Raw genomic sequence first — 25,047 nt, 5'->3', positions numbered from 1 at the left:
TGCGGCGCTTTTAAATGCAATGTCCCCTTGAAGGTAGGTACCTGCAGGTTCTGCAGCTGTGGCGACAACATGCTTTTATCACGGGGGAATGATGCTGGCTGACTTTTGCGTGCACTGAAATGTGGTTTAAAGTTCCAGTCGCCGCGAGAGGTCACCCTTCGTATCCCCGGGAACGCTTTTCTCAGAGGCTCGTTACTTTATTATATTGCGTGGTATTATTCGTAGGAGGTTGTTTATGCTTGCGAGGGCAATACAGCATTATGCTATGAAGGCTGGTGATCTCTCAGATTCTGGCGCAGGCTGCTTCTTAGCTCATTCCGACTGCCTCTCCAGTCTAGACACGACGTCATAAGCTCTTTCGAGAGAAACTGTGAATAGTTTATTTTTGCTAAGTTTGCTTTAAGGTCATTTAGGTGGTGGGTATAATCGTTCTTTTCGCTGCAGATTCTTCTTATTCATTTCGCTTGTCCGGCAAAAATGTCTTACTTGCAGTGTCGGGGGGGAAGAGTGTTGTAGTGTAAATATGGCTGCCTATCCATAGGCTTCCGGTAAAGGGTCGTTCTCAGTTTTCCATTTTATATGTAGGCCGTCGTGTCGAGGGAGTTATCTGGCTAGGAGGGCGGTGAGCAGTAAATTTAGTACTCCGGTGAAAGCGGCTGAAATGGCCAATTTGGTCGGTTAACGTGCTTCTGCCGTGTTTTCATATATAATTATGTCGTCAATGTAACGCAGCTGGGGTGCTATGCAGGATGCGCCGAGTTTCTCGTTCACCCGAGTTTTATCCGAGTTTGCTCGACGGCAGTCAGTGAACGGAGATAGCGCGGAACGCGCCGAAGGTGCAGGCAAAAAAAAAATATGTAGACAAAAAGTCGCGTATGACAACATGAGCGCACCCTGCGCGGCACGCTGCTTCCACGTTTCAAGCGCAGAAGGCTGCACAACGAAACGCGCCAGCGCCGTGTATTGTTATCAACGGATTATCGCAACTTAGCGATACCGTGATGCCCCGCTGTCTGTCTGCACACTTTCCGTGAGCCGCTTGCCACCCCTATCCCGGGCGCGTCAAGGGCGTGCCTCCTCTTTCGGGCACTATCTGCCTTTCCTCCATCGAATGCGAACAGGGTACATGCGGCGCATTCTTGCACTTACGCTTCCGCTCCAACGAATACGTTAAAATAGAACGAATAAAATAACGAACATTTTTATTTCTTTAAGTATCTGTTTTTCGTTTTCAACGCTAGAAATTTGTCATGACAAACGGAGATCGAGCAAATTTTGCACTTCTTGCCGCGAGTGGCGACAGTGAGGCGAAAGCTTAGAAGCGACACATTGAAACGGGTCACACGCACGAGGGCGTTCATATGGTGATAAGTCGCCTAGGGGCGCTACAGTGCTATTCTCAATAAAGTCGGTCATGATCCATGGAGGGTCATGGGCACTCTTTCTCTATTAGGGGAATAGAAACGCAGCGCCGCGGTACGGCTGTTCATCGCAGGCGTTTCACTAGGCAATTAAGGCCCTCGCTTAACCAACTAAAAACGACACAACGGCTGTCGCTGCAAAATGGCGGTATGTTATTTTAGAGTGCGTAGTGACGCAGTTCTGTGAAAATGTACCAGTTTATCTTTGTGCGCGAAGCCTCTGCGATACATTGCGAAAAGTGCGTGCTTCCCCAGCGACACAATTCATCCCTTGCCATCGCTTGCCCAGTGAAGGTGCCTCTGAGCGCATGTACGCAGTATATGAGTGTGTTGTGCAGTCGAAGGTGCTTGCGGATTACCTCTGCTGGAGCCAGCAGCGGTCGCAGATGGATATCGTAACGACACCGCAGCACTCGCATTGAGGTGAGGGCTCTTGTGTGCAGTTATGAAATCAGATTTCGAACGGAGAGAGGTGTTGGAACTGTTGAGTGCGCAGTGCTTATGATGAAGAAATGCCATTGCACTGGGTCTAGAAGAGCGAGCCATTCTCGGACGCTGATCGTGTTTACGACGCTGTGGCTCCGTTTCACCACCGATGACAGAGCAGCCATCTCAAACGACTGCTGCAATACGCACTCCTCAGCATCGTCGTCCCCCTCGGCGCATCGACGCCTTGCAAGCAGCTGCAGTGACGTGCCGATAATTATTTACTCTGTGCTACGCGCCGCCACAATGCAGGCAATGAAACCGTGTTGTGCGGCCATCTCAGCCCGAGAAGATGTATGCATAAGCCAGCGACAGTCAACGCTTTGTTTTTGATAGTGGTGCTCAGTACATCACCGATGACTGTGCGTTGTGCGTGTTTTATGTCGGCGGTCAAGATTGTTGATGCCTCTCAGCTCGACACCGCGTCGCTGTAGCCGGAACATGGGCGTGGCTTAACTGTAGTGGGTGCGCGCACAAGAGTTACATGCCTCGCGCGGGGCGTGACCTCTGGTTTTGATTGACAGGCGAACTCGTGCTAAACTCGTACATCGCGAAACCCCCTCAGAGTTCAACTCGGGAACATGGCGGAGGCAGCAGCAGCCTGTTTCATTGCATCCAGCGGCAGCAAGCGGCAGTATGACCGTCCGGACCCGTTCACCTACATGACCGACGGGGAGTTTCAGCGTCATATTCGCCTGTCGAAGACATCAGTGCGCTGGCTGTGTGACGAGCTAGGCGAAGACTCTCGTCTGCGGAGACAGCGTGGCGGGCTTCATTCGCTCACCGTGGTAGAGCGAGTCATCTGTGCCCTCCGTTTCTACGGGACTGGGAGTTTTCAGGGAAGTGTCGGCGCCAAGCGTTACATTGGAAGCGATCAAACTACTTTTAGCCACTGTGTCAGAGATGTGTCTGACGCGCTTATCGATGCGGCAGTGCGTAAGCGGTGGCTAGCTTTCCAGAATACTGCGGCTGAGCGGGCATATATAAAATAATGCTTCCTACTTCGTGGGAACATTACGAACGTAGTCGGGTGTGTCGACGGAACGTAAGTAGCAATTAAGGCGCCTTCAATGTCAGCGTTACTGTGATTAACATTGAAGCAATGTTTAGACACGCCATATTGCCAAATTTGTCACTTCTGTGTAGCCGACTTAAATTTTGTGTTAGCGACATCTCACATGCGGCTGCTTATGATGCTGAGTTTATCGCTAGTTGATCACTTTTTGCCGATTGTTCTACTTGTCTGTCAGGGTGCCTTCCAAATGGCTCACATTCTTGGGAAAGAAGTTAGGTATAAATAGATAAATGGATATCACAAATTCTCTGAAGTAACCTATAAATCCTAATCCCATAAAAAACTTAAGGTTCTTCATTGGTGAAGTTACTTAGTATGCACAATGCTGAATTTTGGTCATGCGTAATCTTTCAGCCGCACTATGAAACAGCGAGGCAGTGCACAATTTGTTGCAGCGCGAGATGTGGATGTTGCGCCAAGCCAGTTGTGCCTATGCATTTGTGGCGAAATGAAAATGCATTGAGAATCTTAGTGTGCTGGATTGCATGAAGAAAATACTTCAGATTGTTTGCTCTGTTCACTGTCGATACATGTGCCAGAGGTTCAGTGTATCTTCCTTTTTTTTTTGGGGGGGGGGGGGGGCGGCGTTATTCTGGATGGTTAACTTGTATATGAAACAGTAGAAACATACTTATCTCCAGCTTGTCGATGTCTCCTTCACTGTGTTGGTCATCATCATCATCATCATCAGCCTGGTTACGCCCACTGCAGGGCAAAGGCCTCTCCCATATTTCTCCAACAGCCCCGGTCATGTACTATTTGTGGCCATGCCGTCCCTGCAAACTTCTTAATCTCATCCGCCCACCTAACTTTCTGCCGCCCCCTGCTACGCTTCCCTTCCCTTGGAATCCAGTCCGTAACCCTTAATGAGCATCGGTTATCTTCCCTCCTCATTACATGTCCTGCCCATGCCCATTTCTTTTTCTTGATTTCAACTAAGATGTCATTAACTCGCGTTTGTTCCCTCACCCAATCTGCTCCTTTCTTATCCCTTAACGTTACACCTATCATTCTTCTTTCCATAGCTCGTTGCGTCGTCCTCAATTTGAGTAGAACCCTTTTCGTAAGCCTCCATGTTTCTGCCCCGTAGGTGAGTACTGGTAAGACACAGCTATTATACACTTTTCTCTTGAGGGATAATGGCAACTTGCTGTTCATGATCTGAGAATGCCTGCCAAACGCAGCCCAGCCCATTCTTATTCTTCTGATTATTTCCGTCTCACGATCCGGATCCGCAGTCACTTCCTGCCCTAAGTAGATGTATTCCCTTACGACTTCCAGTGCCTCGCTGCCTATTGTAAATTGCTGTTCTCTTCCGAGACTGTTAAACATTACTTTAGTTTTCTGCAGATTAATTTTTAGACCCAGTCTTCTGCTTTGCCTCTCCAGGTCAGTGAGCATGCATTGCAGTTGGTCCCCTGAGTTACTAAGTAAGGCAATATCATCAGCGAATCGCAAGTTACTAAGGTATTCTCCATTAACTTTTATCCCCATTTCTTCCCAATCCAGGTCTCTGAATACCTCCTGTAAACATGCTGTGAATAGCATTGGAGAGATCGTATCTCCCTGCCAGATGCCTTTATTTATTGGGATTTTGTTGCTTTCTTTATGGAGGACTATAGTGGCTGTGGAGCCGCTATAGATATCTTTCAGTATTTTTACATACGGCTCGTCTACACCCTGATTCCGTAATGCCTCCATGACTGCTGAGGTTTCGACAGAATCAAATGCTTTCTCGTAATCAATGAAAGCTATATATAAGGGTTGGTTATATTCCGCACATTTCTCTATCACCTGATTGATAGTGTGAATATGATCTATTGTTGAGTAGCGTTTACGGAATCCTGCCTGGTCTTTTGCTTGGCAGAAGTCTAAGGTGTTCCTGATTCTATTTGCGATTACCTTAGTAAATAGTTTGTAGGCAACGGACAGTAAGCTGATCGGTCTATAATTTTTCAAGTCTTTGGCATCCCCTTTCTTATGGATTAGGATTATGTTAGCGTTTTTCCAAGATTCCGGTACGCTCGCCGTCATGAGGCATTGCCTATACAGGGTGGCCAGTTTCTCTAGAACAATCTGCCCACCATCCTTCAACAAATCTGCTATTACCTGATCCTCCCCAGCTGCCTTCCCCCTTTGCATATCTCCCAAGGCTTTCTTTACTTCTTCCGGCGTTACCTGTGGGATTTTGAGTTCCTCTAGACTATTTTCTCTTCCATTATCGTCGTGGGTGTCACTGGTACTGTATAAATCTCTATAGAACTCCTCAGCCACTTGAACTATCTCATCCATATTAGTAATGATATTGCCGGTTTTGTCTCTTAACGCATACATCTGATTCTTGCCAATTCCTAGTTTCTTCTTCAGTGTTTTTAGGCTTCCTCCGTTCCTGAGAGCATGTTCAATTCTATCCATATTATACTTCCTTATGTCAGCTGTCTTACGCTTGTTGATTAACTTGGAAAGTTCTGCCAGTTCTATTCTAGCTGTAGGGTTAGATGCTTTCATACATTGGCGTTTCTTGAACAGATCTTTCGTCTCTTGGGATAGTTTGCTGGTATCCTGCCTAACGGAGTTACCACCGACTTCCATTGCACACTCCTTAATGATGTCCACAAGATTGTCATTCATTGCTTCAACCCTAAGGTCCTCTTCGTCGGTACCACCTCCTTGTCGCATCGTAGCCATATAGGCTGTCTTCCTTTTGCACACACTATGCAATATTCGTAACGCTCGCAGTCACGCAGAGTGGAGGAACTCGGCGCACTCGCAGAAGCAGTACCGGACAATTTGTTTCTTCAGCACTGCGCCGTGAACAGTAGGTGCGCGTTGCGATCTGTAAAATCGCCGAAGCTATTGGCAGTCTTTCTGGGTGCACGGAAAGACTGCTTACGGAGGAACAGAACTATCCAAGAAATAGTGGTCATCGTCGAGCCTGATCACTACGTCGCGCACTGCAAGCTCGTTGTACGAGTTTGTTTATACTGGGCGCCACCGATGCTTAGCCGCCATGCTCGCCCGGTGAATGGATGTGATGACGCCACCGCAGCGTTCCCTCGTGGCATAATGCGAAGCGTGCTAAATTACAAATTAGTCTAACGCACATTCAGTGTACATGTTGTAAGCTTTAATATGCTTCTAAACCACGTTAAACTAACTAATAATATTGTACTAAATGCGTTTGTTTTAGAACTCGCTTGTGCATGTAGTGCACTCGGTGGAACGACAAACAAGTGAAAGAAGGCACGACCATGCACCGACGGTATGATCACGTGAGCCCCAGTTTGTCGACCGCCCAGAAGGCAACGCCCAAGGAATGATAGCCAGCCAGAGTGAATCTAGATAAACCAATGAAACTGGAGGCTTGTCGAAAGATAAACTGTGTCTCGGTACCATTCGTGCTTTCATCTTGGGGTGTCACCAGAGCTCGTGAAGATCCCGAGTTTCGCCAAACTCGGCGCATCCTGCATAGCACCCCTGGTCTGCTATTATTTTACCATGTTCGCTTCAATGTGTCCTACGGAAATGTTGGCATACCTGTGAGCGAATGGTTTTCTCATGCTAGTGCCGAAAGGTTGCACGTAGTTAATCGAAAGGACTTCAAAAGGAAAATTCACTGGGTCTGGAAGGGATCACATGTACAAAAACGCAACTTTTCCCATAGTTTCGGCGGTGCGCGACCTTCGTCAGACGAAGGATGGGCTCACGAAATCCGTGCCTCGGTCGAAACTCAAGGCAGTAAATGTTGCGTTTTTGTACGTTACCGTTGCGTCTATCTATCTATCTATCTATCTATCTATCTATCTATCTATCTATCTATCTATCTATCTATCTATCTATCTATCTATCTATCTATCTATCTATCTATCTATCTATCTATCTATCTATCCTTCTATCTATCTATCTATCTATCTATCTATCTATCTATCTATCTATCTATCTATCTATCTATCTATCTATCTATCTATCTATCTATCTATCTATCTATCTATACGCAGCACGTGGAAACATTTGCCTCGATATAAACGCTGGTTAGAGAGCATCGTGACCAAGTAAGGTTGCCCTCAGATAGCATTCTTCGGCTCGCTAGGGTATACATAGTCTGGCGATGCTGTCAGCATAGAAAGCTTTTGGGTCTGGTACCCATGCATATAGATTACGGCCGTTTACACTGGTGGTTTGCTACAAATGGTGTTGCGACGAGCCCTGCTTTACTGCATTTATTTCGCGTCTCACGATCAGGAAAGTCAGGTGCTCCGAAGTCGTCACGAATCAGGCGATGTCACAACGTGCCGCATCGTAGCGTTTCGGAAAGACCGAGTGATTATGAACGTTTGGCAAACTTTAGTGGAGGGGACATCTGTATGCTTAATCTGCCTGAGGCCCCTGACGCGATACCTTCTATCGCCCCTTTCATGCAGCATCATCCGACCGTTTAGGTTTGCTTGGGCTACGTTACCTCACACTGCCAGGAGCCAGTGAGAGTGAGACTGGAGTAGAGGGAAAGAGACGTTGCGCCTTCAGCCGTCACCACAAATTACAACGCGTTGACTGCTGTGGACACTTATTTATTGCGCTGTTCGGAGTCATCAAGAAAAGGAACTGAAAATCCGGAGACGCCCAGCTCCTGCTTTCGTGAGGTGACCTTGCGTTCCCATCCCAGGGCCGGCATGTCGTGGACAGGCGCAGCCCTGGCGGGCAAGCTGCGTCGACTAGCTTCTCTCGGTGCCTTGAGCGTCAGGGCGGTGGGAGGACCCTCCAGGGGGCAGGGTTCGTTCCGACAGCGGCAGTTCGCTGTCTCATATGTAAAGACGGGAGGGAGACCGGCGAGCGTCTTCTGCGGCCGTGTGCAGTCATGAGTGCCTCTCTGCGACTAAGCCGGTCTCGGGTGCCTGCGGAAAAGAATGCGAGGCAATGTTTCTGATATTCGATATACGGGTCACTTGATAAAGCAAACCCGGTGGAGTACAAGCAGGGCAAGCAACCCACCGGGAGTGCTCAAAATCTATCCAACGCTGCTGATCACGAGGTTAACAGCTACCGGCCGTCGCGGTCGCATTCCGATAGCGGTGGCATGCAAAAAATATTCATGATGCACGCCAAGAAACATCCATTGGTAAACAAAAGAAAAGCAATTATGACTACTTGATTTCAGAGCCAAACTAGGTTACTGTGGAACCTACCGCCGTTAAGTGCCTTGAAAACAGTGAAAGTAGTCTCTAGTAGGTCCGCAAGTATAATGGCACTGAAATGTTTTCTTTTCATCACAAATAGGAGAGTACATTTCGGGTACATGGACCAAAAGGCAACAAAATAATTAGCAGCACAGCTAAGGTAACGCGAAAACTATTTAAAGTTGAAACACGGTTACCTACATGTTTTAATGTTTGAGGGAGGGTAAACGTACAAAGGCGCAATAAGATCATCACAGGCGTTCCAGCGTATTCGTTTCTTATAACAATATTTTTATTTTTATGCTGTTGAAGCGGTGTCATCCGAGTGGTCTCTGGTAGGCTGAAAGTGCGTTGAACAGAAACAGTCCCATGCCTAAACTATACCTATACCTAAAGAAACAATAATATTGCATTAGAAAGTGGTAATGAAATTTACTTGAAAGAAAATAGTGTAAAGCACGCTTGACGATTGCAAAACGAGATAGAGGGTGGTGCAATTAATGTTGGAGATAACCCGCTTGTCACTAAGCAACATTTAATTTTTCTGGTCGGGAAAAGTATTACATGTATGTGCACCGCTAAGTGAGTACAACTTTGAGCCAAATCATAAGAGGCCAACAAACACTGCCACCAAGGACAACGTAGGGGAAATTACTTGTGCTTAAGAATGAAATAAAGAAACGATAAATTAATGGTAATTAAATTGGATGAAAACCCACAACCTTCGCATGCGAGGGCCGCTTCAATAACCTCACGTGTTGTTTGCGCTGGGCTTCTTCCTATCACAGTGCACTGATTATGAATCGGACTGCACCCATGCTTTCTGCAGTGAAAAGCCAGATGCGCCACTCCTCCAGTTCCCACATTATTTGCGTGTTCACGCAACCTATCATTTACTCACCTTCCGTTTGGCCGATGTATTTTTTGCCGCACACAATATCGTGTATGAACTGCCCCTGTCGTGCGGCAAAAAATACATCGGCCAAACGGGAAGGTGCGAGCCACCTCCGGAGTCTTCAGCGGCCAGCTGAGCCCCCACCGGGCGATGCCGAAGGCCTCCCTCCCCCCTCCCCCAACACACCAACTTAAGCGCCATTACCAGAGCTTTGTCAGCCACATCATTTCAGGTTTCCATTGACTTTCTTAGACAATTTCACTTGAAATTTTATTGGTGCTTATAGCTTAGGGCATCATTGTTGGCACGAACGTGCACATGTATTAATGCATACTTTTTCCTTTATTTCTGGATATCCTGACAATAGCAGGACACGTGCATTAGAAGTACTGCTGGCGGCTGCGTCGTCCATATTTTGTCACTTACTCATTTTGCTTTAAATTTATACTGTAAACACCATGTACATACACAATACATATAAAGATACGCACTGGACAGAGATTACTATATTTTTCAAAGAGATCGAGGTAGCCAATGAAAATTATTTCTTAACGTATGGATAGCCTAGGCCTAGAGAACGAATACATTGTGATATGCTCACCACACTTCCGATTTCCTTTGCGTGCATTTTGGACCATGAAAAGAAAAATAAACCTGTAGACTTCAGCGACCCCTTTGGCAGTCTTATCAATGGCGTGTGAAATGCACACGCCATTGCAGTAATCAATGCTAACGACTCACAAAAAAAAAAACATTTCTGATAATCTACACCACTTATTAAGGATGGAAACATGGTCACTTCCATGCAAAGATGATAAATATATACGGCGTGTCCCATTTAACTATCGTGCACCGAGATTAAAAAAGAGAGCAACTCGAAGAAAGCCCACTGTATATGGTTTACAGTACAGTCGAGTAGCTGCCACCAATTCTTCGTTACGGAAAATTAATTAGGTAATTGTGTGTAATTATCTAAGTCGCAACGTGCTAGCCTAATTATCAAAGTGTCAATGAGGCATTTGAAGGCACTGCCAAGGGACATCTAACTGCGGTATTTTCAGCGATGTACTAATTGCGTACTAATTTTTTCCGACGGATGAATTAACCCCGCGAAATATCGAAAATACTACATGACTGCACTCCCAACCGGATCATAGAGAAGCGCCCTCCGACAGGCTCCCTCTGTGCTACCCAGAACGAAATAAAGGAAATAAGGAAAAGCATCGTGATGGAGCTGGTGCCTTACTTGCCGCGCCCCGGCCGAAGTAACATGTCGCATTTGGTGTTAATTGGAAGCAAGCTGTGATAGCTGTTGTGTTAGCGTAGATAAAGTACCTGAATGCTTTTTTTTTTACCACAAAACCTATCACCACAAAAGCGAAATGACCACTTCAGTGCAAAGGTTTAACGGTGCATTTTGTATCGTCCCAGTCGCCATGTCTTTCTCTAATGAGCAGATTGAAAACATTATCCCTGCCTTGGGATCTGCAAATCGCAACAAGAGGAAGACCGCCAATATATATATATATATATATATATATATATCAGTCATGGAAGTGTGGTGGTAGACCAAAGGCATCGACTATCATAAGAAAATATGAAAACCTGAGACAAACCGAAAGCCTCAAAAACGGCGGCGGATGACTCCATCTGTGAGTCCCAGCCTGCACACGGATGTTCTGGCATTTGTGGTCTCAAGCGCTAATGCTAGCGTGCGGGATGTGGCTTCCCAGGCACCAACTTCCAAGTCATCAGTTTGGAGGATTCTAAATGACTGCCTTTCACCAGTACCACCTTCACCAGCACCAGTGCTTGGAGGATAGGGAACTGTAAAATCGTCTAGATATCACGAATTCAGTCCTCAGAAAAGCCGATGAGTCACCGGACTTTTTGAGCAACATCTTGCGCACGGATGAAGCCAATTTTTGCAGAAATGGCCAGGTAAACTTAACATAACGCACACTTTTGAAGTGATTCAAATCCACACTGGGTAAAGCACAATCCGCACCAGTACCAGTCGTCGTTTAATGTGAGGTGCAAAATTTTCGCCGGTGCTATAATCGGTTACATCTTCTTCGATCACACATTGACTGGATAGGGTTTCGTGGCCAAAATCCTCGAAGGAGTGGTGGATGAGTTTTTCAGCGAAGTCCCACTGTTACATCCTTCACTTCTGTGGCATCAGCAAGATGGGGCACCCGTACGCAGCAGCAGCCGAGCACGAAACCGGCTGGATGCGGCTTTTCATAGATTGGAAAGGACGGGCCTGCAATTTGGCCAGCGAGGTCACGTGAGCTCTCTGTAGTAGTCAGATTAGTTCGAGGCAAGGATAACGGATATCTGCCGTATAATTCCGGCATAGGTCATCAAGGAAGCCACTGAAGATGTGATAAATTGGACACAGTACTGGGCATCTGCAAAAGGAGGCCTATTTGAACATGTCCTCTAGGCAGCAGCTGGGGTTCAGCTGGGAAGAATTCAAAGATAATAAGGGCACGCTGAAATCTGATGTTTTTTTTTTGTTCTTTTTTGTGCAGACATCGCGATTGCCAATTCGGCTCATTATATTTCCTTTCTTGAAGACACCGGTTCCGCCTTTACACGTTGGTCGCTTCCCGGTCTGTTTATTTTGCTTTTATTTTTTGACACGAACCTGCTTTTGCACCACGTATACACTTTAATTTCGCTTTAGCGCGAAGCAAGTTTCTGGCGCAAAATATAGCTTCGCGGACACTCTTTCGATGCGGTGCAAGCAATGCCGGGATATTGAAACATCTTGTGCCTATTCCATTGCTTTTCACACTTCGTGCGTAGTCAGAGCGGCGCTTCGGCCGCGTTATCAAGGGGATTTTGTTATCAATGTGATCAGTCGGCCTTGAGAGACGGATAATAAATGTAACGTAGAAATGAGCGGAAGGAATGGGCGGCGAAACGCGAAACCTGCTGTTAGTGCTCCTTCCGCACCATTGTCAAAGTTATGAGCTACCTCTTCGGGTTTGTGACAGGCAGTGCAGTTGCTTTTAAGCAGCTTATTTGAGGCCGCTGCTTTATCATGCAGGCGGGAGTGCACTCACGTGGTTATTTTGATACTTCGTAAGGTTTCTTTGCCACTCGGAAAAAATTGTACGCAATTAGTACTTCGCTCAAAACACCGCATTTAGATGTCATTTTGGGTGCCTACAAATTACTCAATGATACTTTAGGACAGTACTTTTCGAGTTAGATAATTAATGACAATTACCTAATTAAATCTCAAATACGGCGCGAGAACACAAGTGTAGTACACACCGTTTTGTCAAATCATTTTTCCACAAAATATGACAGACTAAAATTTTTTACCCGAGGAATGTGTTTCAATATCCGATAATTACGAATTTTATTTCCGTGTGTGCTTGTGACAACGCATCACTGTCCTAATTTTGATTTGATTTTCTGTTGCGCTTGAAAATGTTCACGTATTCTGTGCTCCCACCTTGATGTTACCTTAATTTATACATTGTTCGCTTATCTCTGTGCACGATTTAATACATGCTTTCCTAACTGACCCCCCTGCGATAATACCTTGGAGGTGACGCAGGCATTCTGTAAATAAATAAATACGAAATAAGTAAATCCCAGTAACGAAATAATTACTGGCGGCTACTCCACTCTACTGGAAACAATATGCACTAGGTTTTCCTTGAGTAACGCAACTGCTCTTTAAGTTTCGTGAATGATAGCTGGGGAACACTGTATAATTCAGTCAGTAAGCGAAATGAGGCCAAGCTGGATTCACTCGAAATCAAAACGAATAGTAGTCATCCGCAGCAGCGCTTATACTCAGACCCACAAAAAAAGAAAAAGAAAGAAAGAAAAGATGCAGTTTCGCCGGAAGGACGAAGCATTATTAATGATAGCCAAGTATGCGACTATTACACGAAGATAGATCACACCACCGAGAGATCCCAAGGATGTGATATAGAACTTTCTCGTACTATGAGGTCTTGTATGTACTCGTATAACGCCGTCGCTTCAGCGCCGCATTCTTTGAGGTCGCAGTAAGTTGTTTCAAGTGCCCGAAAAAAAATATATATATATATAATATGACGTTCGGAAAGCGGGAAGCCGGAAGAATGAAAGCTCCGCCTATGCCTGCTGTATATCTATCGTCACACCAGCGTTATATGCGGTGTTAAGTGCATGCGCAGTTCACGCCTTCCAACGGCGGCCGGACGTGAGCACTTGTGTTTTGGCTGGGACGATGCGGATGAGCAATATTCGTAGGTTGTTTGAAGTGGCCACCTGCAGGCCACAGCCACGCAAAACTATAGAGCCTGCGTCAAAGGTGTACGAACCGCGGGATCTTGGTAAAGCTGAATATTTTCCACAGCCTGGTATTCGGATTGCCAGCCTGTGCTAGGATATGCGAACAACATGGTGATCCACGGTTTTACTGGCGGCGGTCGTAAACTTCTCGTAGGAAACCGACGTACACGCACCGAGTACAAGCGACGTGTGGTGCCAGCCGGCCCGCCCAGCGGGCCGTCAACCGGCGACGGCGGGGTCCCCGACGGACTCCAGGGCAAAGAAGGCGACGGTCAGCAACCCCGTGCCGGTGAAGTCTCCAGCGGCCGTGATGAAGGGAATGGCCGCGTTGTCCGGGTCCACGCGCCACCACCACAGCCAGTAGACCAGCGAGCGGGACAGGAACAACAGGATGGCCACCTGCGGGTTCCAAACGCGCTCAAATCTACGGGAATGCCACATCACTAGCGATCGAGTACGGGCGGAGGTTCACCACCGAAGAGAGGAACACAGAAACTAATGTCGTCGATCAATTGGCTCTCGCACGACGCTAAACGCGGGAGCCAGTCTGTGACGCATGCTCGAAAGAACAAAAAAACAATAACGGCATGGCTGCTGGCAGCGGAGATCCCTACTTCGACATTTCCAATACCCACTTACGCTTGGCGGGAGTTTGGTTATATGAATGTTGGTCAGTTAGGTTCGCGCGTACGATGTATAGTTCATAAGGGTGGTTTCTTGGGCGAGTTAGTACATGGTACTTTATAAGGCTATGCGAGCCACCGGAAAGCGTGACTAGAAATAATTGTGAGGCAGGACACAGAGAAACGATAAGTACATCGAGAAAACGCAAATCATTCCGCCCTGCGTAAGTGGATGTACAGGGAAGCAGTTGCCGATGCTACACAAGCACCATCACCACGTACGTCACTTGCGCACGCACGTGTGCGGAAGTGAAGCACACTTCATTATTCTATGCACTCCGCCAATCGGAAGTGCCTCATTGAACTAAATGAATGTTTAAAAGTAAATTGTATTAAAAAAAGCGTAAAATAAGGCTTACACAGACGCTGCAGACGTGATACAGCTTCGGACTGTAGTTTGAATATACGATAAAACAATTCTGCTAAGCGGAAACTGAAAGAGAAATCCCTTTTCCAGCTGCCGTTTGAGGTTCCTGTGTGTGACCGCTGGGGTGCGGTGCCGTTTTTTCGACAGTGTTTAAGTTTTTGCTGATCACGGCCGCAGCACACTCTGTATGACAGATACAACTGGCAGCGCGACAACGCATCACGAACAGCGAAAAAGAAAAATTTGTTTCCGGAAACCCAACGTCAACACAGGGAACTCAAACAGCTCAGAGCAACGTGGCTGTGAAGGTCGTATACTGGGAAACCAAAAACAATTACACACTTTCACAACCGTACCAAGCGTACGCAGACAGTCCACAAAGGGAGACGTGTGTTGATAGCAGCGACATCAAAGAGTGACTGTTGTTCAGCCCGTAAGCACAGACAAATTGACACACTTGCACATCACGAAACGTCACAGCCAGTGTAACTGTGCCTTCCGCTAGAACTACAAATGTGCAGGACCAGTGCCACGGGAACTCAACCTCACCGTGTGTTACCGATTCGGTGTATTGCCGAAATCCTCCTAAAGTGAGCCATCAAACACCACTGCAGCTCCAAGCGACCGCGAACGGCCCTGCAACAGTTACGCCAAACGACGTATTCCCCTGCAGCGAGGACCGGCTTTCCGAAGGTGCCTCGTTGACAGCGGTCACGCATAAACTGAGCATGCTTCGATGCACGAGAGACCAGAAAGTCTTGGTTACCACACAACTCTCGTTACGGCGTTAGCTGCCGTCTCCGTGTTGCCGCATTCGGGGCACCTAGCGTGTTGAACCATCCCCCAGCGCTGTAGGCGTTCTAGTGTAGGCAGGATTCTCCACGGCCTTTCCCGCTGCATGTCTGCTACCTTTTTGGGGAGCCTAGTCGACATTCGAACCATGGAAACCATCGATGGCGGGCTATTCGAAGTGGACCGAGCGGATACCAGCATTTCACAGAGACGCACCGGCGCTACTTCTCTTGGCTCTACGTTAGGGTTGACGGCGCTGAGTCCCCGGAAGACCAAGATACTGTGGCGTGTCTTCAGCACTCGGGTACAGATTCCTCAGCGCTCGAGAGACTAGTACCCTCCAAACTAGACGCAGGAAATACATGTCGAGCAGCGTTGTGGGTGTATTACGTCATCTAGGATTGAAATTAGTGTTTTAAGGCCAAACAGTAGCGACATCGTTTCAATACTGGGCAGGCTGACGCCCCCGAGGCGCTATGGTAGCCGTAGGGCATTTCTCTACAGAAGCTCTGTGCCGCCATCTCAAAAAAAAAAAGAGAAAACGGCACGGTTCAGGGCCAGCAGCACTGGTTTCGGAGTTAGCGCAACACGTGCAACAAGAACAAATGCGCATGAAAATTACGCTTAACATGATAAACTTTCTCCGCATAAGGCAAATTGAAGAGTCTTGCCCTCTGAGTAGCATCTATAACATCTTAGACGAGCAGTTTCCATAGATATGGTGCGACGCCAGATCTCGATCGAACTCTGCCCCTAAAAGCTTAATCTTTCCTACTATTTTGAGGTCGCGTGGCATGCCCGGTCTAAGTTGATCGCCAAGAACTAAGGTACAGCTTTAGCCCGTGTTCAATTTCGCCCCCGATATGCTTCCATACTCCTCGGAGTAACGTCAACACATGAAACAAACTGTCTGGGTCTGTGGTAAACGGTCACGTCATCGGCATACATTGAAACCGTTATCACCAATTTGCCCGGAGAGTGGAAGGCCGCGCCATTTTCGCATCGGCGCATATCACTCGAACAAAGGGGTCTATGCACAGGATGGGCTGAAAGCGCATTCATGTCGGACGCACCTACATAGCCTTGTAGCGCACTACTACGTGCCATAATGATTGCGCCTAACTCGCAAAAAATTATTTGTAAAATTCGGTTCGCATACACTATAGGGACCGCGAGCCGACCCTTTCATGGCACCTAATGCAGACTGCACCTGTACAAGTGTAGTGGGCTGTGCGAGACCTTCGCTAACAGAAATTGGTAACTTCGGAGCCTTCGGACAGAGAGTGGCTAACATCCTTCCTAGTAAATCTCGGTAAGGAGTATTGCTCTCTGAGAAGACATTGGAGAAGTAATAGAAGAATACTCTCGAAGTCAGAGGCGTTTTCAGAGACGGAACCATTCGGTAGGAACTCGGATGTCACGAATGCACTGGTTTGGTCTTGTGCGCGCAGCGAACTCAACAGCCGTGTCAATTCTGGTCCGTCTCGAAGTAGATTATTCTGTAGGTACGAATTACGCTTCTGAGCTGAGCTGAGCCACAGGCGATCATAACATGCCGGTACTGTTTCGCGAAACTCCCATCCGGTTGAGGTCAAGGAATCCCGCGCGTTTACTATCCTGATTCTTCAGGGCGTTTCATTCAGCTCGGGTGCCAGCCTTTCTATAACAATCTGCCCACCATCCGTCAACAAATCTGCTGTTACTTGATCCTCGCCAGCGGACTTCCCCCTTCGCATGGCTCCCAAGGCTGTCTTTACCTCTTCCGGCGTTACTTGTGGGATGTGAAATTTCTCTAGACTATTCCCTATTCCATCATCGTCGTGGGGGCCACTGGTACTGTATAAATCTCTATAGAACCCCTCAGCCACATGAACTATCGTATCCATATTAGTAATGGTATTGCCGGCTTTGTCTCTTAACGCATACATCTGATTCTTGCCTACTCCTAGTTTCAGTGCTTTTAGGCTTCCTCCGTTCCTGAGAGCATGCTAAATTATATCCATATTATGCTTCCTTATATCAGTTGTCTAACGCTTGTTGATTAACTTGGAAAGTTGTGCCAGTTCTGTTCTAGTTGTAGGGTTAGAGGCATTCATATATTGGCGTTTCGTAATCAGATCCTTCGTCTCCTGCGATAGCTTACCGGTATCCTGTTTAACGAAGGTACCACCGACTTCTACTGCACACTCCTTAATGATGCCCACAAGATTCTAATTCATTGCTTCAACACTAAGGTCCTCTTCCTGAGTTAAAGCCGCATAGCTGTTCTGTAGCTTGATCCGGAATGCCTCCGTTTTCCCTCTTACCGCTAACACATTGATCGGCTTCTTATGTACCAGTTTCTTCCCTTACCGCCTCAAGTCTAGGTTAATTCGAGATCTTACCATCTTACAGTCACTACAGCGCACCTTGCCGAGCACGTCCCCATCTTGTATGATGCCAGGGTTAGCGCAAGAGTGTGAAGTCTATTTCATTTCTAGTCTTGCCATTCGGGCTCCTCCACATCCACTTTCGGTTATTTCGCTTGCGGGAGAAGGTATTCATTATCCGCAAATTGTCCCGTTCTGCAAATTCTACTAAAAACCCTCCACTCTTATTCGTAGAACCTATGCCATATTCCCCCACTGACTTGTCTTCAGCCTGCTTCTTGCCTACCCTGGCATTGAAGTCACCCATCAGTATAGTGTATGTTGTTTTGACTTTACCCGTCGCCGATTCCACGTCTTCATAGAAGCTTTCAACTTGCTGGTCATTATGAATGGATGTGGGCGGGTAGGCCTGTACGACCTAAAATTTGTACCTCTTATTAAGGATCACAACAAGACCTGCCACCCTCTCGTTAATGCTATAGAATTCCTGTATGATACCAGCTATATCCTTATTAATCAGGAATCCAACTCCTAGTTCTCGTCTCTCCGCTAAGCCCGGTAGCACAGGACGTGCCCGCTTTAGGACTGCATATGCTTCATTTGTCCTCCTAACCTCACTGGGCACTATTATATCATATTTATTTCCCGCTAATTCCTCCAATAGCACTGCTAGACTCGCTTCACAAGATAGCATTCTAGCGTTAAACGCTGCCAGGTTCAGATTCCAATAGGGACCTGCCCGGATCCAGAGATTCTTAACAGCCTCTGCTGCGTCACAAGTCTCACCACCGCCGTGGTCAGTTGATTCGCAGCTGCTGGGAACTGAGGGACCGGGTTTGATTGCTGTATCCATATTGGAGGCGGTGGCCAAGTACTGCACTAGGGTGACCAATCCTGATACAATGAGGGAGTACGTTACCGGTTGTGGTCACGGAGATTAAGCCGCACTCCAGGCCTGTTCATGGCCGCTCTGTATACGCTATGCTTCATGACCGCAAGCGTACCGGAATCTTCGAAGAACGCGAACATAATCTTAATCCATAAGAAAGGGGACGCCAATGACTTGAAAAATTATAGACCGATCAGCTTACTGTCCGTTGCCTAAGGGTATTTACTAAGGTAATCGCAAATAGAATCAGGAACACCTTAGACTTCCGTCAACCAAAGGACCAGGCAGGATTCCGTAAGGGCTACTCAACAATAGACCATATTCACACTATCAATCAGGTGATAGAAAAATGTGCGGAATATAACCTACCTTTATATATAACTTTCATTGATTACGAGAAAGCGTTTGATTCAGTCAAAACCTCAGCAGTCATGGAGGCATTGCGGAATCAGGGTGTAGACGAGCCGTATGTAAAAATACTGAAAGATATCTATAGCGGCTCCACAGCCACCGTAGTCCTCCATAAAGAAAGCAACAGAATCCCAATAAAGAAAGGCGTCAGGCAGGGAGATACGATCTCTCCAATGCTCTTCACAGCGTGTTTACCGGAGGTATTCAGAGACCTGCATTGGGAGGTATTGGGGATAAGATTTGATGAATAATGCCTCAGTAACTTGCGATTCGCTGATGATATTGCCTTGCTTAGTAACTCAGGGGACCAATTAGAATGCATGTTCACTGACGTGGACGCGTATTTCCAAGTGCTTGTAGGTACAGCGGGGCGCGGCACTTGCGGAGACGACGGACGTTTGCGCGCATGTGCGAGTAAGAGCGGGTGCGAGAGAGGAAATGGGGGGAGTTTTGCTACTTGAAAATACGACTCTGCCTAGGTACTACGGAGGAGTTTCTTGGCGCGCGTTGTATGCGCATGTCCCTAGGCATGCCGGCAGGAGTCGCGGGGCGCAGTAGTGCTGAACTTAGTACCGCAAGTTGGCGGCTCGAGGCAATTATATTTATTCGATAGTGTCTTGACTAATGAAAACAACATGTCATTATTTCGCATTATTGGCGGCGCCTCGAGCACACCAAAGCGGTAACAGGGAAATCAAAGCTAGAAGCCGGACTGGTCCGTGGGTTGGGGCTCGCAGAGGCCCCAACCCACGGGGCGCCCTGCTTCCAGCTTTGATCTCCCCGCTACCGCTTGGGTGCCCCGGAGATCCTGCGCCGCCTGCTTTAATATAACCTCAGGTGCTCTCCTGAGGCCTCCATTTGCCGGTTACATGTGCCCTCTTGGAGCAGTGCTTGTAAAAAATCCGATCTATCGCCGCGACGAAAAAAGCGACTCGCGACTTATAGAACACCAGTCAGAACAGTGTCTCTTCAGACACAGCGATCACCAAGCGGCGTCCGCGCCCCCTGCCTCATCGCGCGGGCAGCCAGCGCCGGAGTGTATTAACCAACTCGACCGCACTCCGCAATGCCGGCATGTCTAGGCGACAAACGAATACAACGCGCGCTAAGAAACATCCTCCGTAGTGCCTAGGCCGAGTCATATATTCAAGGAGCAACAGCCCCCAGATTTTCTCTCTCGCGCCCGCTCTAACTCGCGGCTGCGCAGAGACGTCGAGCTCCGTCAGAAGTACCACGCCCCGCCGTACCTACTAGCAATTCTAAAAACGCGACCTGGACAGGCAAAGCAGTAGGGTGGGTTTAAACATTGATCTGCGGAAAACTAAAGTAATGTTTAACAGCCTTGGAAGATAAAAGCATCTTATGATAGGTAGCGAGGCACTGGCAGTGGTAAGGGAATACATCCACTTAGGGAGGTAGTGACGGCGGATCCGGATAATAAGACTGAAATAATCAGAAGAATAAGAATGGGCTGGGGTGCGTTTTCAGACATTCTGAGATCTTGAACAGAAGGTTGCCATTATAGCTCAAGAGAACAGTGTATAACAACTGTGTCTTACCAGTACTACCCTACGGGCCAGAAACCTGGAAGCTTGCGAAAAGGGTTCTACTTAAATTGAGGACGACACAACGAGTTATGGAAAGAAGAATGATGGGTGTAAGGTTAAGGGATAAGAAGAAAGCAGATTGGGTGAGGAAACAAACGCGAGTTAATGACATCTTAGCTGAAATGAAAAAAACGAAATTGGCATGAGCAGGGCATGTAATGAAGAGGGAAGATAACAGACGGTCATTAATGGTTACGGACTGGTTTCCAAGAGAAGGGAAGAGTAGCAGGGGCGGCAGAAAGTTAGGTGGGCGGATGAGATTAAGAAGCAGAAGCTTGATGTGGGCGAGTTGGTTTTGCATACTTGAAGAAAAGAGCGCTACGACGACGCGGACTAAAAGAGGAACATGTACGAAGGACAAAGCGCCTTGTCCGTCGTACATGTCCCTCTTTTAGTCCGCGTCTTCGTGGCGCTCTTTTCTTCAAGAGATTAAGAATTCTGCAGGGAGAACGTGACCACAATTAGCACATGACCGGGGTAGTTGGAGAAGTATGGGAGAGGCCTTTGCCCTGCAGTGGTCGCTGCCAGGCTGATGACAATGATGATGCCGGCCTTACTTTGACATTCCGGCCCGTTTCTTTAGCCCAGTATTGCCACACTGATTTTAAGTCGTCTCACAGGCGGGGTCGTTACGTATGCAAGTGTAATGGAAATCTTTGCTCGAAGCATGACGTTGGCTTCTTGGTCTAAGAGTACTGCCCGATCTAACCTCCGGAGACACTCGCCTTCAAAATGAGGGTCTGATGAGCTCATGGAAAGGATTAGAATTGAATGATGTGAAGTGTGACCCACGTCTGCACAAAAGAAACTAATTCTGACCGTTGTACGGCACGTATTAAATTCTTACTCGTGTAAAATATATCGTCTAGTTGCGGTTCTTCCTCGCTTCCAATTTGCAGGAAATATTACCCTGTTCTTAGGCACCCAAGCATCATGTAGGTTAAAGTCATTAAGGATATAGGACAGTTGACAAGCGTTGTCCACCGGCTTGCTTTGGCCCCCAAAACATCAATCAGACTGTCTACAACGCTGTTGAAGTCACCGCAAAGACTGGTAGCACAGTCATTCAATAGATAAGGCCACAGCGAGCTAAATCACGTGTTCGTGCATCTTTTCCTCGTAGGGGCGTATACACACACTGCAAGCAAGCGCAAGCCCCCATTTGTGCACCTTAAGACTAGGACGCGGCATCCACAGTAAACAGTGTTAAACACCACATAGATGCGGGCGGAATGCAGTTTGACTACATTGACTCCGCAGCTACGCAAAGATGCCAAGGAAAAAAAACAAATGAAAATCAAAACTCGGGAAGTTAAATCGCTCAAGAGCCGTGACATCAGATGGCAAGAAAAAATCCCCTTCCTGAAGGAATAAATCTACGAATTTTTTCTTTGGCGAAGCGCATCACTTTTCTTTGTCGGGTTTTCTGGAGTCCCACACAGTCGAGTCATGAAGCTTGAGAGTGAGAGCCAACGCAAAATTACCTACCCCGTCGGCAAACGACGGGTCATAGAACGTCCGCTGACAGAGGTATGGGATCCAGAAGGGCCCGGGGCGCGCGACTACTTAGTCGCCGCCTGCTTACTTGAAATCGCCGAGACATTGGCACTTGAAGTCGACGAAGGAGGAGAACGTTTTAAGTCTGGTTTACCGACCTTGATCAACGACGCGTGACATGGGGCTCAGTGGCATCGGGTCTGCCGGCACGCCAGTCACATCAGCGGCGGGCTGTCTTTTCCTTTTATCCAGTGACTGCATCCTGCGCCTGCGTCCAACGGGCCCGCGGGTTTGTTTCCCCATCTGGGGCGTTGCGTGGTCTAACAGCTGCTTCCGAGCAGGATGGCAGCCCGCGGCCTGTTCTTGCAGTTTGTCGCTGGGACGCCTGTACTCTCCGAATCACCTGAAGGATACTGGCTTACACTACACAGGGACGCTGAATCCGGGTTGAAACGGTTTCCTCCGTTGTGAAACTTGGTGCTGGACCGTCAGGACCAGTACTGTCTTCCTCGGTGGGCGTTGTCGCTTGTTGGCAGTCGGAGGTCCATGGTTCTGTCTCCTCTGCCTGCCTCAACAGGGGCCTAACTGATGTACGTCGCTCGTGAACTGCCATGGTGTCCTGGGCCCACGCTGCCGGCGCTATTGTTTCATGGCCGAAGACTTCACACCTCGCACAGCGAGCATGTTGCCTTCCTTTCCGACGTGCCTTCTTCGGTACAGCGGGAGCACACGTTAGTCATGCCCGTGTCTTCGCACGTTATTTGGTGACCGTGCACAGTCATCAAATTAGGTACAGGCTTGAGCCTTTCAATGCGGACCATCCGCAGGCTGTTACTAACATGTTGTCTTCTATTAAAGCACTGTTCTTGAATTTCCAGAATCTTGCCGTACGGACAAAACGCCACGGCTAAGGAAGCGTCTCCGGAGAGCAAGGTACATCTGAAGTCCGTCACCTTTACGCCACCTACCTGGACTGCTGGTACTTATTCCCCATATAGGACAAAGCTGCCGCATGCCAAGAGCTTGGCTGCAGAAGCCGTTGAGGGGAACGCTATGCAGATCTTGGTTGCACCTTGATGCTGCGAGGACTTCAAGCGTTTCAGTCCTGTGATCTGTTCAATGGCGTCTATAAGGTCCTCAGCTAAAGCGTTTGCCGGCGCACTGACGTAAAAGCAGTGCGCCCTTGAAGTGGGGCGGGGGGGGGGCACGGAACGCCATCCTCACGATGCAGACGACCAGCTAGGCCAGCTACGACCTCCGGAAAATGGCGCTGGCCCGTCGTAGCGTACTCAACAACGGATCACACCTTTGCGGGAGGGACACGATGGAATGGTGTGCACATGTTCGTCACGCGCGCACACACGTGTGCAAAAGTGCAGCGCACATCCTCATTCTTGCAGGCCCTCTCCCTAAGCGCGCTATTGAACTAATTGAATTTCTTAAAGTAGACTGCGTCATACAATTTGTAAAGTGCGACTTGTACACAACCTGCCGACATGATAGCAACAGATTCTAATTCGAATATACAAGAAAACGTAATGCTGTTACGGGGAAACTTAAGGACGAAGCCCTTTTGCAGCTGTCGTTTGAGGCCAGTGTGCCCCGTACACAAAGTGGCGGTTCCGTTTTAGAGCGCAGCTCTAGGCACCCATTCCTGCGTTGAGTCTCGGCGTACCTCGACGAAACCGACCGAACGTGCACAGGGAAGGATGAAAGAGCGAACACCGAGCACAGCGGGAGTTGAAAGACGGCGAGAGCGCAGAGTGCGAGGAGTAAAGCGGAGAAGGATGGTGTAGCGGAAGCATGGGAATGAAATCTGAGCAGAGTATGGCGAAAGGGGGAGGAGGAAAGCGGAGTGCCGCACGAGACGTGCTCGACGGTGGTAGATGAGGCGAGCGCGTCCACTGATACCATGGAAACAAAGCGCTGGCGTAGGTTTTGGACCTACTGCGCGTGCACTACTTCGCCCTGCGCCACCGCCGCTAGAGAATGCGCTCCGCGTGAGCCAACCGTTCCCGTATTCACGCTTTCTTCCTGAACAATGAGCGATGGAACCGTTTTAAATGCTTCGTCTGCCGCTGCTACTAAATGAGCTGCCCGACCTTAGGCTCAGCGTCACCGCCGAGAGCACACTGTCTTTCAGAATCATATTCTTTGCCACAATATATCGAGCATCCAGAACACCTAAACAGCTGCACTGAAAATTCGCATTGCGGAGTATCGTAATCGTCGCTGAATTTATTTTACGACAGTGTGCGATATCGTCGATTACGGTCGCAGAGCATGCTGTGCGACAGATACAACGGGCAGAGCACCCATGCATTAAGGACAGATACATTATGTGCACACGTTCGTCACGCGCGCACGCACGTATGAAGCATACATTCTCAATCTTGTAGGCCCTCCACGTAATGAAAGTGCGTTATTGAACTAATTGAATTGTCAAAGTAAAATTAGTAATAACATTTGCAAAGTACAATTTACACGCAACGTACAGACAAGATACGAATTGGTTTCTAATTCGAAGATACGAGAAAACATAATTCTGTTACGCGGAAACAAACCCCTTGTCCAACAAACCATTTTCCAGCTGCTGTTTGAGGTCTATCTTAGTAGGACCTGCGCGCACGCTCAATTCGCTGCGACACCATTCAGATGGCGCTCGCATTCGCGTCAGCGGTGACGCCCGCCTTGGGGTGGGAAACACACATAAACAAGAACCAGAAAGCTCGCCTCCGTGCATATCTTTAGCGTCAGCGTTTCCAGGAAAACATGACGATTGGATAAGCTGCAGTTGCCGTGAAAAGCAGTTAGGGATGTTTGAATGCTATCAGGGGTGGAGGGGGGTGCCCACTCTTAAAGATGAATCTTAAGCATCCTACAAATTTTCATTCCTGAACAAATATCTGAACCCTCTAGCGACCCACTTCACATTCATATTCATAAGTTGATGTTCAAAATCAGTTTTACACTGTGCTTCTCTAATTTAAAAACTTCCCGAGCCCACATCACCCCGCACTGCCTGATCGGCAGTCTTCCTGTGAGCGTCCATTGCGAAGTGTCCCGCTAAGCTTTC

At 47.9% G+C, this 25,047-nt stretch overlaps 1 protein-coding gene across 12 annotated transcripts in view; it reads right to left on the bottom strand.

The window, feature by feature from the left end:
* Positions 1-7,534: 7,534 nt before the first annotated feature.
* LOC142584714 (solute carrier family 41 member 1-like) overlaps positions 7,535-25,047 on the bottom strand; it is a 448,191-nt gene continuing 430,678 nt past the window's right edge. For all 12 annotated transcript variants that reach the window (XM_075694932.1, XM_075694925.1, XM_075694924.1 and 9 more), the window contains 2 exons: positions 13,530-13,755; positions 7,535-7,874 (listed from right to left, as the gene is read on the bottom strand). In XM_075694932.1, the coding sequence (XP_075551047.1) occupies positions 13,576-13,755 (180 nt within the window). In that variant the 3' untranslated portion in view covers positions 7,535-7,874; positions 13,530-13,575. The remainder of the gene's footprint in view (positions 7,875-13,529; positions 13,756-25,047) is intronic.

The sequence above is a fragment of the Dermacentor variabilis genome, chromosome 6, assembly GCF_050947875.1.
Source record: "Dermacentor variabilis isolate Ectoservices chromosome 6, ASM5094787v1, whole genome shotgun sequence".
Taxonomy (NCBI): Eukaryota; Metazoa; Arthropoda; class Arachnida; order Ixodida; family Ixodidae; genus Dermacentor; species Dermacentor variabilis.
This window is presented reverse-complemented; position numbering and strand designations above follow the sequence as displayed.